Source organism: Ochotona princeps, chromosome 6 (genome assembly GCF_030435755.1).
Source record: "Ochotona princeps isolate mOchPri1 chromosome 6, mOchPri1.hap1, whole genome shotgun sequence".
Classification (NCBI taxonomy): domain Eukaryota; kingdom Metazoa; phylum Chordata; class Mammalia; order Lagomorpha; family Ochotonidae; genus Ochotona; species Ochotona princeps.
Window position 1 is genome coordinate 3,743,069 of NC_080837.1, and position 14,878 is coordinate 3,757,946.

At 63.0% G+C, this 14,878-nt stretch overlaps 2 protein-coding genes across 4 annotated transcripts in view; one reads left to right on the top strand and one right to left on the bottom strand.

Moving 5' to 3' along the window:
* The first annotated feature begins 416 nt into the window (after positions 1 to 416).
* Positions 417 to 7,687, top strand: CLK3 (CDC like kinase 3). Its single transcript, XM_058665470.1, has 13 exons — positions 417 to 571; positions 2,192 to 2,328; positions 2,567 to 2,795; positions 4,062 to 4,158; positions 4,395 to 4,461; positions 5,570 to 5,686; positions 5,813 to 5,979; positions 6,263 to 6,357; positions 6,441 to 6,570; positions 6,688 to 6,770; positions 6,856 to 6,935; positions 7,058 to 7,148; positions 7,292 to 7,687. The coding sequence occupies exons 2-13, from the start codon at positions 2,192 to 2,194 to the stop codon at positions 7,466 to 7,468; spliced, it is 1,470 nt and encodes a 489-aa protein (XP_058521453.1). The 5' UTR covers positions 417 to 571; the 3' UTR covers positions 7,469 to 7,687.
* A 985-nt stretch (positions 7,688 to 8,672) lies between these two features.
* EDC3 (enhancer of mRNA decapping 3) overlaps positions 8,673 to 14,878 on the bottom strand; it is a 48,687-nt gene continuing 42,481 nt past the window's right edge. For all 3 annotated transcript variants that reach the window (XM_058665467.1, XM_058665466.1, XM_058665468.1), the window contains exons 5-7: positions 11,311 to 11,464; positions 10,216 to 10,433; positions 8,673 to 9,185 (exon numbers count right to left, since the gene is read on the bottom strand). In XM_058665467.1, coding sequence (XP_058521450.1) covers positions 8,851 to 9,185; positions 10,216 to 10,433; positions 11,311 to 11,464 — 707 coding nt within the window. In that variant the 3' untranslated portion in view covers positions 8,673 to 8,850. The remainder of the gene's footprint in view (positions 9,186 to 10,215; positions 10,434 to 11,310; positions 11,465 to 14,878) is intronic.

A 14,878-nucleotide genomic window follows, 5' to 3' on the forward strand; every position in this document is an offset into this window, starting at 1 on the left:
GCGCTGCACAGCCCTGGCGCCAGAGGACGCCAGAGGCAAGGGAGGAGTCCAGGGCCCGGTGGGCGGGACTGTGGCGGCCCGCCCCGCTGTCCGTGCCGGCGGCGCACGCATGCGCCCGAGGCGGGGGGGCGGCGCCCTCGGTGTGCTCCTCCGGAAAATGGGCTTCGGTTTGGGGCGGCTAAGGCCGCAGAGTGACCGGCCGGCTCGCTTCCTCCGCACGCGCCGCCGCGCGGTCCAGGTGTCGTTCGCTGCTTCCACAGCAGCGATCCCGCCTCTCGGCCCCGGTCCCCGGTCTCCGCGCCGGCCGGGAACGCTGTCCGGGCTGTCCCGGGGCTGCCTACGAGCGTCCCACCCAGACGGGCACCGTGCGGAACCCGAGGCTGCGGCCGCGGCTCCGCCCCGAGCTGGGAAGGCGGGGTCTCCAGCGCCTTCGAGTCGGAGTGGGCGGCTAGAGCGGCGGCTGCGTCAGGCGAGGGGGCGGGGTCGCCGCGGGCGGAGGCCGCCGCCGGAAGCGGAAGAGGCGCCCGGTTCGGGGAGTGGGGCCTAGACGCGGCCCGGAGCCTGGGAGACGGTGAGTGCGGGCCGGGGGCGGCGGGCGGGCGGCCGGGTGGGGTGAGCCGGGCGGCGGACGGCGGGCCGGGCCGGCAGGCGGCGGGCCGGACGCTCGCGCGGCGGCAGGCGGCACCGCGGGCTCCCCGCCCGGCCCGTCACCCCTGACCCGCCCCGAGGGCGGACGCCGCAGCCCCCGGCCCTGCGGGTGGTGGTGGTGATGGGGGCGGTTCGGGGCCCGGCGTGGGGTGGCCCGGCGGGCTGGGCCGTGGCGGTTGCCGGGGACGGGGCTCGGCGATGGCTGCATTGCCGGCTTGGCCGCCTTCCAGCCCCTGCTCCGTGCCCTTGGACGGGAGCGGCGGCTCGGGCGGCCCGGTGCGGGCCCCGCGCCAGCCAGCAGTAACCGCGGGGGGCCTGGCTGCGCTGCCCGGCGGCCCAGCTCTCCCCGGGAAGGGCGGGTGAGCAGCCGGAGCCCCGGGCCGGGAGGGCGAGCGCCTTCACCCGCCTGCAGCCTTTTGCTTTTGTTTGTTTTTAATCTTACTGTTGATGCGAAAACCAGAGTGACGGGAGAGCTCTTGCACTTGCTGGGTCACCCCCCAATGGCCGCCGTGGGCAGGGCCATCTGGGTGCCTGTGGGTGCCCGGGGCCCCAGCACCTGGCCGTGTGCCACTGCCTCCCCAGGTGCCAGCACCCAGAGGGCAGAGCGTGTCCCCCCTGCAAAGTCGGGGGCTCGGCCAAGCCGGGGTGTGACCTGTGGGTCACCCCTGGGAGGGAGCCCTCCAGCCTGGTCCTCGGGTGGCCTGGAAGCAGGGGCAGGACCACACACGCCTCCCAGGAGGGCACGTGCCCTGGCCGGGGAGCGTCCTGGAGATCAATTAGTGCGAGACCTGACTCTGCTGTCCATCCCTGGCGTGGGCACCTGACCTGGGCTAATTGCAGAAAACAGTGAGCCATCACTCAGGTGATGGCATGACTGAACAACCACAAAGCCGAGCTCTGGGAAACCGCCAGGGACTTGCCCAGTGGGCCTCGGGAGCCATGACTCTGGGGGGATTGGGAGGGGTTTCTGCCTGGGGTCCTACTCTCGGGCTGATGACCCAGGGCTGTCTGTGGCCGGGGGAGGCCCCGTCAGTGGTCTGGATGGGAGCGGGGCAGGGAGCTGGCCTCAGGGACAGTGAGGTGCGGCCTGCGCGGAAAGCCTGGGGGACAGCTAACCCTTGGCCACTCTGGGGAGGCTGCTGGGCAGTGAGGTGGGCGTGGTACCTCAAGGGCGCTGGATGGAGCTTGGGCTAGAACCACAGATGCTCCTCTGCAGGACCCTGGCGGCCTTCCAGCTGGGGCTGGGCAGACCTCTGGGCTGGGTGCACCTGGGTGAGCCTGTGTGGTGCTTCCCCAGGCGCCGTCTGTCTGAGCTTTCCTGGGGTTCCGCGGCAGGCAACTGCTGTAGAGTGGAGGGACCTAGGGTCTCCTGGGACGCTGCTCGCCCGCCCCGCCTGGGTTCGGCCCTGGGCCGGGGGCTCTACAGCAGAGGGTACTGCCCTTTGTCTGCTGGCAGCCCTGTGTGACCTCAGAGTTCTCTTCATAAACCCCTAGGGGGCCCCCACCCCATGCTCAGCCACACACACTCTGTCTCCTGGCCTAGATGCATCACTGCAAGCGGTACCGCTCGCCCGAGCCAGACCCGTACCTGAGCTCCCGCTGGAAGAGGAGGAGGTCCTACAGCCGGGAGCACGAGGCCAGGCTGCGCTACCCGGCCCGCAGGGAGCCTCCCCCCCGGAGGTGAGAGGGCCCTGGGGGGGAAGAGAGGCTCTGATGGGTGGGGGTACATCCTTGATGGAGCCCGCCTCTGCCCAGCACTTGCCTCGCACCTGCCTCGCACCTGCACTCCTGGCCCCAGCAGGAGCAAGTGGACTCACCCCCATCCCCAGTGTCCCTTGCTCAGCCAGCCCTGGTTCCATTTCTGTCCCCAGACCTTGGGGAGCTGCCCCTGACCTCTGTCCTGTGTCCCTTTCGGCAGCCATGACCATGACCACGTGCCCTACCAGAGGAGGTACCGGGAGCACCGGGACAGTGACGCCTACCGTTGTGAGGAGCGGAGCCCGTCCTTCGGCGAGGACTGCTATGGACCCTCTCGCTCTCGCCACCGGCGGAGGTCACGCGACCGAGACAGGGCGCCCTACCGGCCCCGCAAGCATGCCCACCACTGCCACAAACGCCGCACCAGGTCTTGTAGCAGCGCCTCCTCGGTGAGTGGTGGCCAGAGTGCGCCGCCCGGCTGCCGGGCCTTGGCTGTCTAGTCTCTTGGGCTGCCTGGTGTGGGGGAGTGCCGCCGTCCAGGCGCCCGCTCGTCGTTTGGGCCCAGTGCAGGGCGCTGGCTCCTGTCTGCTGGCTCCTCACCAGGGGCACCTGAAGGGACTTTGGCTCCGGCGTTGGTTGATCCCTTACCTGTGTGTGCGTCCAGGCTGCATGGTGGAAAGGGCAGGGTCTCTCCTCAGGGACCCCAGCGAGTTTGCTGTGGCCCTACCTGTGCCACAGGAGGCTGGGCCGCAGTGGTGCTGGTTGTGGACAGCTTGCCCTGGGCCCCGGTTCTGCCCAGCTGCAGCATTGTGCGAGAGCTTCTTCCTTGGTCTCATGTTCAGTGACATGCTGGTGCTGCGTTGGGGGGCGCCCAGCAGTGGCAGAAGGGCCCCCGCCCTGGCCTTGGGTGGCCACAAAGTAGTGCTCCTTGCCTGGTGGGTTCTGCAGGTTGGGTGGGAGGCAGGCCAGTGGAGTGCCACACCGGGCCCTCAGGGGGCCCTGTCCACTGTGATTGTGGGGTGGCACAGCTCTGACAGGTGGCCTGGGGTGAGGCCGCCTGATGGCCTGCGCAGTGCCACACGCTGCCACAGGGAGGCAGCGTAGGGCTGTGGCTCTGCTCCTCTCACTGGTGCAGAGGTTTGTGGTGGGCACAGGTGCCAAGGCCAGGGAGCTGGCGTGGGCCCACGGGGGCCGTGGTGGTCGGAGGCCAGGCTGCCTGGGTCGTAGTGCGGAGTCTGGCCGGCAGGACCGTCTGGGGCAGGTAGCAGCTCGGCCCTGGGTGGCGGCTGGCTGTCGGCTGTCGGTGGCAGGAGAGGCTCAGCTGGGCTCCGTGTGAGCAGTCAGGCTCGTCGCTGCGTCTTGCGCTCAGGCCAGAGCCGGCCGGGAGTGGAGCCGCACCCGGCGCTCTCTCTGCGCCTGCTCCCTGGCCTGCGGGCTCCTCCTAGCAATAATGTCCGAGTTTCTTTACGTACCTGTAGCTGTTTTTACTTTTCTGTTTTTGAAGTCAGCTTGTGTCTTGACGTGTCCCTTGCAATATCCCTATCGTTATATATGCTGTGTGCCTTATGAAATGCTGGGATCTGGAAAATCCAACCAACCAACCCACCGGCTCCTCACCGTCTCCACCTCTGCCTTTGACTGACACATCAATCTGTCAATCGGAACCGCCTACCATGCGATTGGTCGGATGGCGTTTCGGGGGGCGGTGCATGCAGAGAAGCCAACAGAGCAGTAAGCGCAGCAGCCGAAGTGTGGAAGATGACAAGGAGGGCCACCTGGTGTGCCGGATCGGCGATTGGCTCCAGGAGCGATGTACAGCCACCTTTCGTAAACTTTACCTCTACTTCCTACCCCTGTTAGACCAGACCTGCCCAGAGGGCTGCTGGTACGCTGGCGCCTCAGGGCCCCAGTGGTGACCTAGCAAGTTGTGTTAAGAGTGTAGCCGTGAGAGAGCCTTTTTGTTTCTGAGAATTTGAATGCTGTGAACCTGCAGGAGCCGCCGTGCCCCTGCCCTCAGACACTCACGCACAGCTTCTGTTCTCTCCTAGATGAGATCGTGGGCAACCTGGGTGAGGGCACCTTTGGCAAGGTGGTGGAATGCCTGGACCATGCCAGGTGAGCCTCAGCAGAGACCCGGAGACGGGGGTGGGCGCACCAAGGGGCTGCCCTGTGGCAGGTTTTCTAAGGGCTGTGTGAGGGGCCTGGAATCAGGAAGAAAGTGTGGGTCTGGCAGGCAGGAGGCCCCTGTGCCCCAGGTCCTGGTGCTCCAGCTCTAGCGGGCTGCCTCGGAGCCAGGCCAGTGTCCCACAGCCCTGGGCATCTGCACCAGGCAGGCCAAGGCTGACGCCTTGGGGACCATAGGGTATGCCCGTTCACCTGTGTCATGCTGCCCCTTCTCAGGCCTGGGAGCCAGAGTCCCGCCCGTTAGTGTGCAGCTCTGGCCACAAGATACCGGCACGGCTCACTGGCTCTTCACTGTGCTGAGGCAGAGCGCCCCCATTAGGGCTGTATGCAGTGTCCCTGTGTCAGAATGGGGCTGGGGAAGAGTGGACCCTGGTGGTGCCAGTCAGCCCCATGGCTGCCAGCTGGGCAAGCCCCCTTTGTCATCAGTTTCCACTGAAAGTCCTGGGCCCAACGTGGCCCATGTGAGTGCAGGGTGCCCTTGGTGTGGGGACCAGATGGAGACACCCCAGAACTCTAAGGTCAGGGTGGTGCAGGCTTGGCATTCAGACCCTCAGGGGGTCGGCCGCTGGGGGACAAGGGCTTGCCCTGGGAGGCACTGTAGGGCGCGGCCTCCCAGTGAGAGGGGAAAGGAGAACTCTGGAGCAGCTTTGTTCCACAGCCTCAGAGAACACACCCTCCTAGGCCAGGGCTGCCCAGGTTGTGTGCCCTGGGCATCTGGGGGCTTGCCTGGGTGGCCCACCTCACTGGGCTGCTTTTCTGCTCACATCCCATATGCGGCAGCCCAGGGTGGGGTCGGTGGGCTGTGCGGAGTGCAGGGATGGTGGCGGCCCTCAAGGGACTTAACCAAGGGTCCTGGCCCCAGCACCAGCACCCTTCCCCCTTGCCAGGCCTTGGCACCTTCCTGGACTGCCCGTGGGAGGCTGAACGTGTAGCAGGTAGCTGGCCCCAGCAGGCCAGGCCAGCGCCAGAAGCCTCCCTGTCAGGCCCAGGGCAGCTGGGTGACTGCTGACGGTCGCTCTGCTTCCTTCCGGGGGTCCAGGGGGAAGTCTCAGGTTGCCCTGAAGATCATCCGCAATGTGGGCAAGTACCGGGAGGCCGCACGGCTGGAGATCAACGTGCTCAAGAAGATCAAGGAGAAGGACAAGGAGAACAAGTTGTGAGTGTCACCCGGCCCGGGAGGCCGCACTGGGGAGGGGATGCCACTGACCTCTCTGCACCTGCGCCTACGTGCCGGCCCGAGGGCGGCTCCCACCCAGTCTCAGCCCGCCCGTCCCGCCCACAGCCTGTGCGTGCTGATGTCAGACTGGTTCAACTTCCATGGCCACATGTGCATCGCCTTCGAGCTGCTGGGCAAGAACACCTTCGAGTTTCTCAAGGAAAATAACTTCCAGCCCTACCCCCTGCCCCACGTGCGGCACATGGCCTACCAGCTCTGCCACGCCCTGCGCTGTGAGTGCCCCGCCTCCCAGCCTTAGACCCTTGGGGTCCTCCACGGTTGGAAGGGTGACGGAGAGATTGAGCATGTAACAGCAGGTGCAGCTTGGCCAAACCTGGAAGCCTGACCCATGCTCAGACCCAGCACTTGAGCTGTGCGGGCTGGCTGTGCAGCCGCAGGAGTCTTAGGCCTGACTCGGCCTCCCACTGCAGCAGTGTCCAGAGCCTGAACTCAGAACAAGGGGCCCCTCCCGGGCGCAGGGCCAGCCTGGGGCCTCAGTACCGCCTCCCCCCACAGTTCTGCATGAGAACCAGCTGACCCACACCGACCTGAAGCCCGAGAACATCCTGTTTGTCAATTCCGAGTTTGAGACCCTCTACAATGAACACAAGGTACTTAGGAGCAGGAGGTACCCATGGGGGGTGGGTCTCCCCACCGGGGCAAGTCGGGACTGGCTGGCTGTGTGGCCTTGCAGAGCTGTGAGGAGAAGTCGGTGAAGAACACCAGCATTCGGGTGGCCGACTTCGGCAGCGCCACCTTCGACCACGAGCACCACACTACCATCGTGGCCACCCGGCACTACCGGCCACCTGAGGTGATCCTTGGTGAGTGAGGGCCAGATGTGGGCCGCGTGGCAGGGGGGAGCTTGCCCCAGCCCTGCACTGGGCTTGGGTGGCAAAGCGGGGCCTGGCGCTCACACTCCCCCTCCCCTTGGCTTTCAGAGCTGGGCTGGGCTCAGCCCTGCGATGTCTGGAGCATCGGCTGCATCCTCTTCGAGTACTATCGTGGCTTCACGCTCTTCCAGGTGCCCTGTGGGGGGTGGGGCCGAGGGGGCGTTCCTGGGCGAGGGGCCTGGGACAGGGCCTGACCCGCGTCCTGGCATCCTGCAGACCCACGAGAACCGAGAGCACCTGGTGATGATGGAGAAGATTCTGGGGCCCATCCCTGCCCACATGATCCGCCGGACTCGGTAGGAACCCTGCTGCTCTGCTGCCCAGGGAGGGGTCCTTGGACATGGCCACAGCCACAATGTCCCCACCAGCCTTGCCCCTGGTCCCCGTTGACCTGGCATATGTGTGTGACCTCTGTCAGGAAGCAGAAATACTTCTACAAAGGGGGCCTAGTTTGGGATGAGAACAGTTCGGATGGCCGCTACGTGAAGGAAAACTGCAAACCCCTCAAGGTCAGCCTCCCCTCTCCCCAGGCTGTGGGTGTCCTCCCTGACCCTCCCTTTTCTCAGGTGGGGGTGTGAGGGGAGCCCGATGTTGGGATGCATGGGTGCGGGGACCCCGTGTGGCACTCCGTGACTGCGGCATGTCCCTGCAGACCTACATGCTGCAGGACTCCCAGGAGCACGTGCAGCTCTTCGACCTCATGCGGCGGATGCTGGAGTTCGACCCTGCCCGGCGCATCACGTTGGCAGAGGCCCTGCTGCACCCCTTCTTTGCTGGCCTGACCCCTGAGGAGCGGAATTTGCACACCAGCCGCAACCCAAGCAGATGACAAGCGCAGGCTGTGAGCCGGAGTGGGACTGGGCTGCTGCTGGTCCCTTGTTTGCGGCCTCTCCCACCGGGCCCGGGGCCAGAGCCACACCATGAACAGTGCAATGTGAAGGCAGGCAGGAGCCTGGGGGACGTGGTGCCCAGCTGCCAGGAAGCACAGACTTGACCGAGCTATTTATACGTTGTAAAGTTATAATAAAGTGTTTCTTACTGTTTGTAACCCCGGGTACAGTGTGTCCGTCGCCAGGCTCCTGTGCTCCCTGCCACGATAATAAAGTCTTTCTCAGCAGTTCGGCTATGGAGCGCTGAGTGTACACTGGGCCAGCCAGGTCACCTGCAGGGCAGTCACCACACAGCGCAGCCTCGTTATTGTCTCTTTATTGTCACCCACCCAGCCAGGGCCCTCAGAGAGCAGGTGGGAGGAGCCTCAGTGCTGCCTGGGATACGGAGGGAGAGGCCTGCAGACTGCTGTGGCCCTCAGCAAGGCGATACCCCAGGCCACTGCCCCCCAAAATGCTAGCCTGCTCTCCGGATCCTGGGCTTGCCTCTGCAGTGCCTGGCCCAGAGCAGAGCCCCTGGCTGCCTCACACTGCAGAGACAACTTCACGTTGCAGGAGGGGAAGGGCCAGCCCTCCCATCAACTCCTAGAATAAAGGCCCCAGAGCATAAGAGACCCTCGAGCCGAGTCCTCTGTAGCAGCCTGGTCCCAGCCCGCCAACCCAGAACTAGTCTTGCTTTGGCACCCTGGACACAGGTCAGCTGACTGGTATGAACAGCAGTGCAGGGCTGGGGAGCGTGGGCAGGGATGCATGCCCTCCTGGGGGACAGAAGCCACAAAGGAGTGTTTCAGGGGTGGGGTGGGGAGGTCAGAGGAACCCTAGGACACAAGCACCAGGGAGCCTCGTCTGGCTCAGCACCAGGTTCCCCCAAGGGCCTCCCCAACACTGACCATTAAAGCTGTACCCTGAGGAGGCTCCCCAAGACTAGGCAACCCCCAGCAGAGGGTGGGCACTCCAGCACTACAGAAACACAACCTGGGGTGCCCCATCTGAGGAAGCCTCAGATCAGTGGTGCAGGGCCTGCCCTCCCACCTCTCAGAGATGCAGTGGAAAGGAAGCCACCGCCCTCGGGATTCCGGTGGGTGGGGGCAGCCCAGTGGACGGCATGGTTAGAGGACGGGCTCTGCCGCCACAAGCACTCCACCCAGCCCTCTGGAAGCAGAGCCCCCGGTACAGGGCAGGTGGGGGTTGGAGGGAGCCTGCCCCAGCTGAGGGCTCCATTCTCTGGCCAAGAAATCAACCCAAAAGAGCAAAGCACAACCAAGTCCAAGAAGCTTCCATCCTTAAGGCGCTTGTCCTCTGCAGCGGGAGGCTGGCTGGGAGCCTAGGCCGAATGCAGGGGGATGACAAACTTGCAGCCGAAGGGCGAGTGGTAGTTGATGCCCACCTCCTGGAAGACCTGCTGGGGAATGCCGATGTCGCACAGGTAGACCCGGCCCGCGTGCTCACCCAGCGGCAGCGGCAGGCCCAGGGCCAGGGACCACTTGGCATCAATGCCCTGTTCGACTTCATGCACGGGAGGGTCTATGCTGAGGACCGGAGCGCGGTTCTGGTTGGCCCAGGCCACAGCTGCCTTGTACCAGGGCTGGTCCCGCAGGAAGGCGTTCTCTGGGCAGTCCAGGCAGTTGATGACCAGGTCCACGGGGCTGCTGGGCAGATCTGCAGGGAGACGGCAGCTACAGCCTGCAAGGCCCACGAGCGGCCTCCTCTAAACCCCTCAGGCCTGCATTACAGGAGGGCCTAGGTACCCCCACCCAGCATCCTGCACAGCACACATTGGGAGGGTGCCACCCACAGCTCAACCAAACCCAGGGAAGTGCCTCTCCAGCCCAGCTGGGGCAGGAGCTGAATCACCCAGGAAAGGGGACAGGAGGCAGGCAAGAGCACTCGCTGCAGGGCACCGAGCAGAGGTCAGCGGTCCTCTGTGCCCACAGGAGCACGGCCTGAGAACAGGTAGCCTGGGCCCAGGCGTGACCCTCACCAGGCCCACCCTCCAGTCCTGCTCTGCCCCCTTGGCTCCATACCAGCCAGTACAGCAGGTAGCTAGGGCTCACACTCCCACCACACCCACCACTCCTGCTCACCTGCCCAGGTCACCCGAACTCCCTGATTTCTCAGCCTCCGGCCCAGCCCTCCCTACCCGCAGCTGAGGTGGCGTCTCACCATGGCCTCAATGCTCCCGTGCACTGGGGCTGTATGCTCTCAGCCCACCGCACTGGCCCCACTCAGAGACAGCACCTCAGTCACTCAGGCCAAGATCACAGAGCCATCCCGAACTCTTCTCCCACACCTCTGCCAATGTGCTGGCTCCCTGCACCACGGCCGCCAGCCCGCACTGCACTGGGTCAGCTAGCACCTCGTGTACCTCCTGCAGTGCTGGGCCCCGCCCTGATGCTGTACCCACTCAACACTCCTTTGCTCCCTGCCCCCACCTTGCAGAACGTCACGGCTGTGAAAAAAGAGCAGTAAGCGCCTGCAAGCCTGATCATAGCCTTTGGCATCAGGGGTGGTGCCTGTTCCATGAACATCTGAGATCAGCAAGTCCCCAGCTGTGCCCGGGAGCTGAGGGGACGGAGCAGGCCAGGGGCACCCAGGCTCCCACACCATGGGCTTCCACCAGTTGCCACTTGGTGGCGCCAGCAGCCCGCCCAGGGACTAGGGCAGCCCGCCTGGGCGCAGACACACCCACCTTTGAGGCTGGACACCTGCTGGCCCTGGGTCTTGCTGAAGAGAGAGAGTTCGTTGGTGATGGACTCCAGCATCTTGACAAAGTTAGGCAGGAAGAGGATGACTTGGACGTCATGGTTGGCCAAGTGCCTGCCACAGCTGATGCCCTGAGCCCCTTTCACATGGGGCCCACAGAGCAGCGCCACCGTGGGCCTCTGGTGAACATTTTTGGGGTTTAGCCTGGAAGAGGGTGAGGTAGCATCAGCCACAGTCCGGTCCCTGCCACTGTTGGAGCGCCAACCCCATGTGACTGTCAGGGCCTCGCCCCAGGAAGCTCATGCAGCCCCTTCTCATGGGCTCAGGGGTTCCTGGTGTGGCCCACTCAGCCCCATGTGCCTGCTGTCCCCGGCTGATGCCCAGGCAGCCAGCACTCTGCACACAGGGGTTTGCCTTCTCCCCGACCCAGCTCAGCCTCGCCTCGGGCTCACTCTGCTCTCCTTTCCGCAACTCCTAACTCCCAGCTGGTGCCAATGTAGGACAGCACTCAGCAGGGGACAGGGAGGAATGATGGAAGGCAGAATGCCTGGGAGAGAAACAGAGGGAGGTCCCCTGCTGGTTCACTGCCCAGATGCCCACATGGGCCAGGCCAGGAGCAGGGCCAGCAGCCGGGAGCTCACTGAGGGCTCCCACAGGATGCGCAGGAAGCAGAGCACTCAGGCCATAAGCCACCTCCCAGCTGCATGAGCAGCAAGTGGGCTGGAGCACAAGAGCTAGGACTCAAACTGATGCTCTAACACGGGTGCTGGCATTGCAAGAGGCCACAGCTACACCCCTAATTCAGGGTGACTGCAAAGTGTCTTCCATGGCCAGCCAGGCTCCCTGGGCTGGGTGGGAGTCTGCCTTCCCAGGACGCTGCACCAAGGCAGGTCTCTTGGCAGTGGTGGCCGACACACAGGAAGTGCCTGGCAGGTATCAGCCCGCACCCTGCCCATGCCCCTGTTCCCTGGCCCCTGTTCTCTGCAGTGCAGTCGTTAGGATCATGGCCAGCTCTGCTCGGTCTGGATGCACCCCTAGACCTCACAGCCAGCTCTGGCCCAGCCCAGCAGGAGGCACGTACCTGTTGGGTCCCCCGAGCAGAGTCAAGGCCATCTGGCTGGCACACACGCCGGTCACCTCCAGCCTCCGTTCCAGAGTCAGCCCGTGCTTCTCGGCCACAGCCAGGAGCTTCTTATGCAGCTCGTAGGAGACACTTGGAACGACCAGGCCAGAGTCTGCGGGACAGAGCGAGGTGAGGGGAGCCAGGGAAAGCCAGTCCTGACACGGGCTCCCCTTTCTCAGGACCCTGCACCTGGTCACCTCCCGCCCCGGCAGCCTGCATGCAGGCCAGAGCAGCCGACAGCCACCCACGAAAATACACCTTCCTTCCCGGAGGTGGGCGAGCTCAACCTGCAGGGGGCTGACCTCCACTCAGGGCCTGGCCACCCACCTCCATTCTTGCCTGCATTAGCCACTGTTCTTTCCAAGCGTTTCACCTGCTGCTGTCCCAATGTCCCCCCTCAGCACAGGAGGCACCTCCAAACTACTGGCAGGGGTTCGTGTAGGGCTTTCACTCCAGGCAAATGAAAATGACTTCACAGAGGCCATGGCGAGGCCTAGCCAAACTGAGACAACGCTACAGCCAGTACCTGGCGTCCCCAGGCTGGGTCCACACCAGGGCAGGATGGCAGCGGCCATTGCAGCACTCTGCCCCCGAGGCCCCACACTGACCGTCCCTGCAGACAGACCACGCCCTCCAAGCTCTGGCGTTCAGCAGAGGTGAGCACACATAAGCCCAAAGACAGGACATGGCCTTTTTCCTTTTATAAGGTATATGTATTGATTTGGGAGGCAGAACTACAAAGAGAGGAGACAGAGACAAATCAACCACCTGCTGGTCCACTCCCCAGATGGCCACAATGGCCAGGCACTAGGCCAGTCCAAAGCCCAGAGCTTCTTCCAGCTCTCCCCTATGGGTGCAAGGGCCCTAGCACTTGGGCCATCCTCTGCTGCTTTCCCAGGTATGCCAGCAGGGAGCTGGATTTGCAGTGAAGCAGCAGGCAGCTTTATGTGCTATGTCACAGAATTCATCCAGTGCCACCATGGGAAGGTAAGAGGACTACCTCCTGTGACAGAAACAATTAAAATGCTCAACATCAAAAACGCCACCCTGTCAGCTCCCCAAGGCCCAGCCCCGTCCTGACCACCAACAGTGCCGCCTTCCAACTTTGCTGTGACGCCAGTCCCGGCATCCCAGGGGGCATGTCAATAGCTGATTTAGAGCCACGTTTACAGCAGCAGTTTCCAGAACGAACAAACAGCCTCAATAGCAGTGTGCTGCCCAGCCTGTCAGACAGACCCTGGTCCTGCCTGCATCACAAGCCCGTCCCCACAGTCCCCACGCCTGCTTAAAAAGGCTGCTGCTGGGCTAAGCATCCTCCAGTCCCTAGCTCACAGTAGCATCTGTTGTCAGCCTCCCCACCCCCAGCCTCCAACTCACACAGCCTCCCCCTCACTGCCCCCCAACACACACAGCCTCCCCCTCACAGTCCCTAAGGGCACCCATGGTGCACAGGTCCCTCATCCTTGCTGACCTGAGTGGAGGCACCGACACTGAGGGTGACCAGCCAGGAAGGCAGCGCACTCACAGCTTTTCCCAAAGGAAAAAAACGTCCCTTCCAAACACGGCCCAGTCCACCCAGGCCACCCAGCTGATGGGAAGGGCGCAGAGGGAGCGGATGCCTCAGCAAACGAGGCCGCCACCCAGGGCGTGGGGTTGCCAGCTAAGAGCCACTGGGAGCTGTCTGGGCACTGCTGGGAGCTGGATTAGCAGGGCCAGGCGGGGCCAGGCTCCTGGGCTAACAGTCACCTGGTTAGGCAGGCACAGTCACCTTTACCATGAGCAGATGGGGGAAGGAGTTGGGGGCAGGCAGCCCCTTCCAAAGCCCTGGGGAGGAGACACACAGGCAGGACACCCACTCTGGCCAAGGCCAAGAGAAACCAGGCCTAAGTCTCAACCCCACTCTTGAAAACCAAAGGGCCATTCCACTGATCAGCCAGCACAGACCCTTCATGGAAATCAAGACCATAAAATAAAGCTGGCAGAACTTCTCCAGGCTAAAAGAAAAGATACTTAGCAATTGCAGTGTACCACAGCAGATTAGAAACAGCACCCTGCTCCCTCTGCCCACGGCAGGGGGCCCAACCACAGCACCTGGCAACAGGTGGGCTTACCACACCATGCCACCACTGCTGGGTTGCCCAAGCAGAACATGCAACCTTGTGCACCAAATTTAGGAATGGGCCACAGTGGGAGTCAGTGCACCCATAAATGAGTGATAGAGCTGGGATGTGGGGTGGGACAGAGGGACCCAGAGGCCTCCTAAGGTCTGGCCGCCAGACACTCACATTCTCTCTCTCTCTCTCACACACACACACACATCTATATCAGATCAGGGGGCTGGGTCTAGTAAGGCTTTTGGAGGTCTGCCTGAATTGGCCACTACATCCACCAGTGAGCACGGGAGCCATACTGGCTGTGGGCTGGGACCACCTGCTGACAGACAGCAGAGCTGGGCCATTGTACCTGCAGGCACACATGACTGGGTGCAGGCTGGACCAAGCCACAGCACTCACTGACATGGCTGAGTACCAGGCCTGGGGGCCAGTCTCTGACCACAACACCCGAAAGTGTATGAGAGCTAGGTCTAGGACCTGTGAGGCACACAGATGCAGTCTGAGGGTCTCTCCAAGTAGGACACAATATCTACCAATATGCATGGGAACCAGAGCTGTGGGTAGGTCGAGCCAAGCAGATGCACTCCCTGGTGCATGTGCGGGCAGGGAGTTGGATAAGCTAAGCTGCTCTACTTGCCGGCACACTCAAGTCAGGTCTGAGGACCGGCCTGGTAGGGATTCTTGGGATGCTCCCAACTCGACCAAGACACCCGATGCCAGACTTCAGAGAAAATCACACAAATGTGTGATCTGGCTTGGAGCACATGCTGCTAGACTAAGCTACCTCAGCTGCATATATACCCAGATGCACACAAAAGAGAAGACTCCTCCAATCCAACACAGGACTTAAAGCACCTCATCAAAGAATGGAAAGAGAAGCAAGTTGAACAACACTTCAGGCCAAGATCTACAGCAAGCACCCACATCTGGATACACCAAGGAAGACATGGAAAGCCAACAGAACTTACTAGCAATTTCTCACCTCTGCTTTGAAGAAGCCAACAAGTTTCAGAACAATTAAGACCACTCAAGTAACACCCTCAGGACATTCCTCCCCCATCCCACACTGGGGTAAGGCAACATCAAAAGACCATCCCCATCCCTGGCACTCCTGTAGGCTGACAGCAAGGAGTAGCGCCCATCTCTCCTTGCTCAAGTTCCCACTGAGAGGGAAGGCAGAAACTTCTCTTACCTCCCCTTCACTCTCCATCCTAATCAACAGCCCACATGGGTTTGCAACCGCCTCACCTTTGGGAAGTTTAAAAAACTTAGAGAATGGGCCTGGCGGCGTGGCCTAGCAGCTAAGGTCCTCGCCTTGAACGCACCAGGATAATCCCGGCAGCTCCACTTCCCATCCAGCTCCCTGCTTGTGGCCTGGGAAAGCGGTCGAGGACGGCCCAATGACCTTGGGA

What these genes read in the sequence shown, in the direction of transcription:
- CLK3 (XM_058665470.1), top strand. Translation starts at nt 2,192, where the DNA reads ATGCATCACTGCAAGCGGTACCGCTCGCCCGAGCCAGACCCGTACCTG. An exon ending in AAGGACAAGGAGAACAAGTT is followed by an intron (nt 5,687 to 5,812) that starts GTGAGTGTCACC and finishes TCCCGCCCACAG; the next exon opens with CCTGTGCGTGCTGATGTCAG. An exon ending in CCCTCTACAATGAACACAAG is followed by an intron (nt 6,358 to 6,440) that starts GTACTTAGGAGC and finishes GTGGCCTTGCAG; the next exon opens with AGCTGTGAGGAGAAGTCGGT.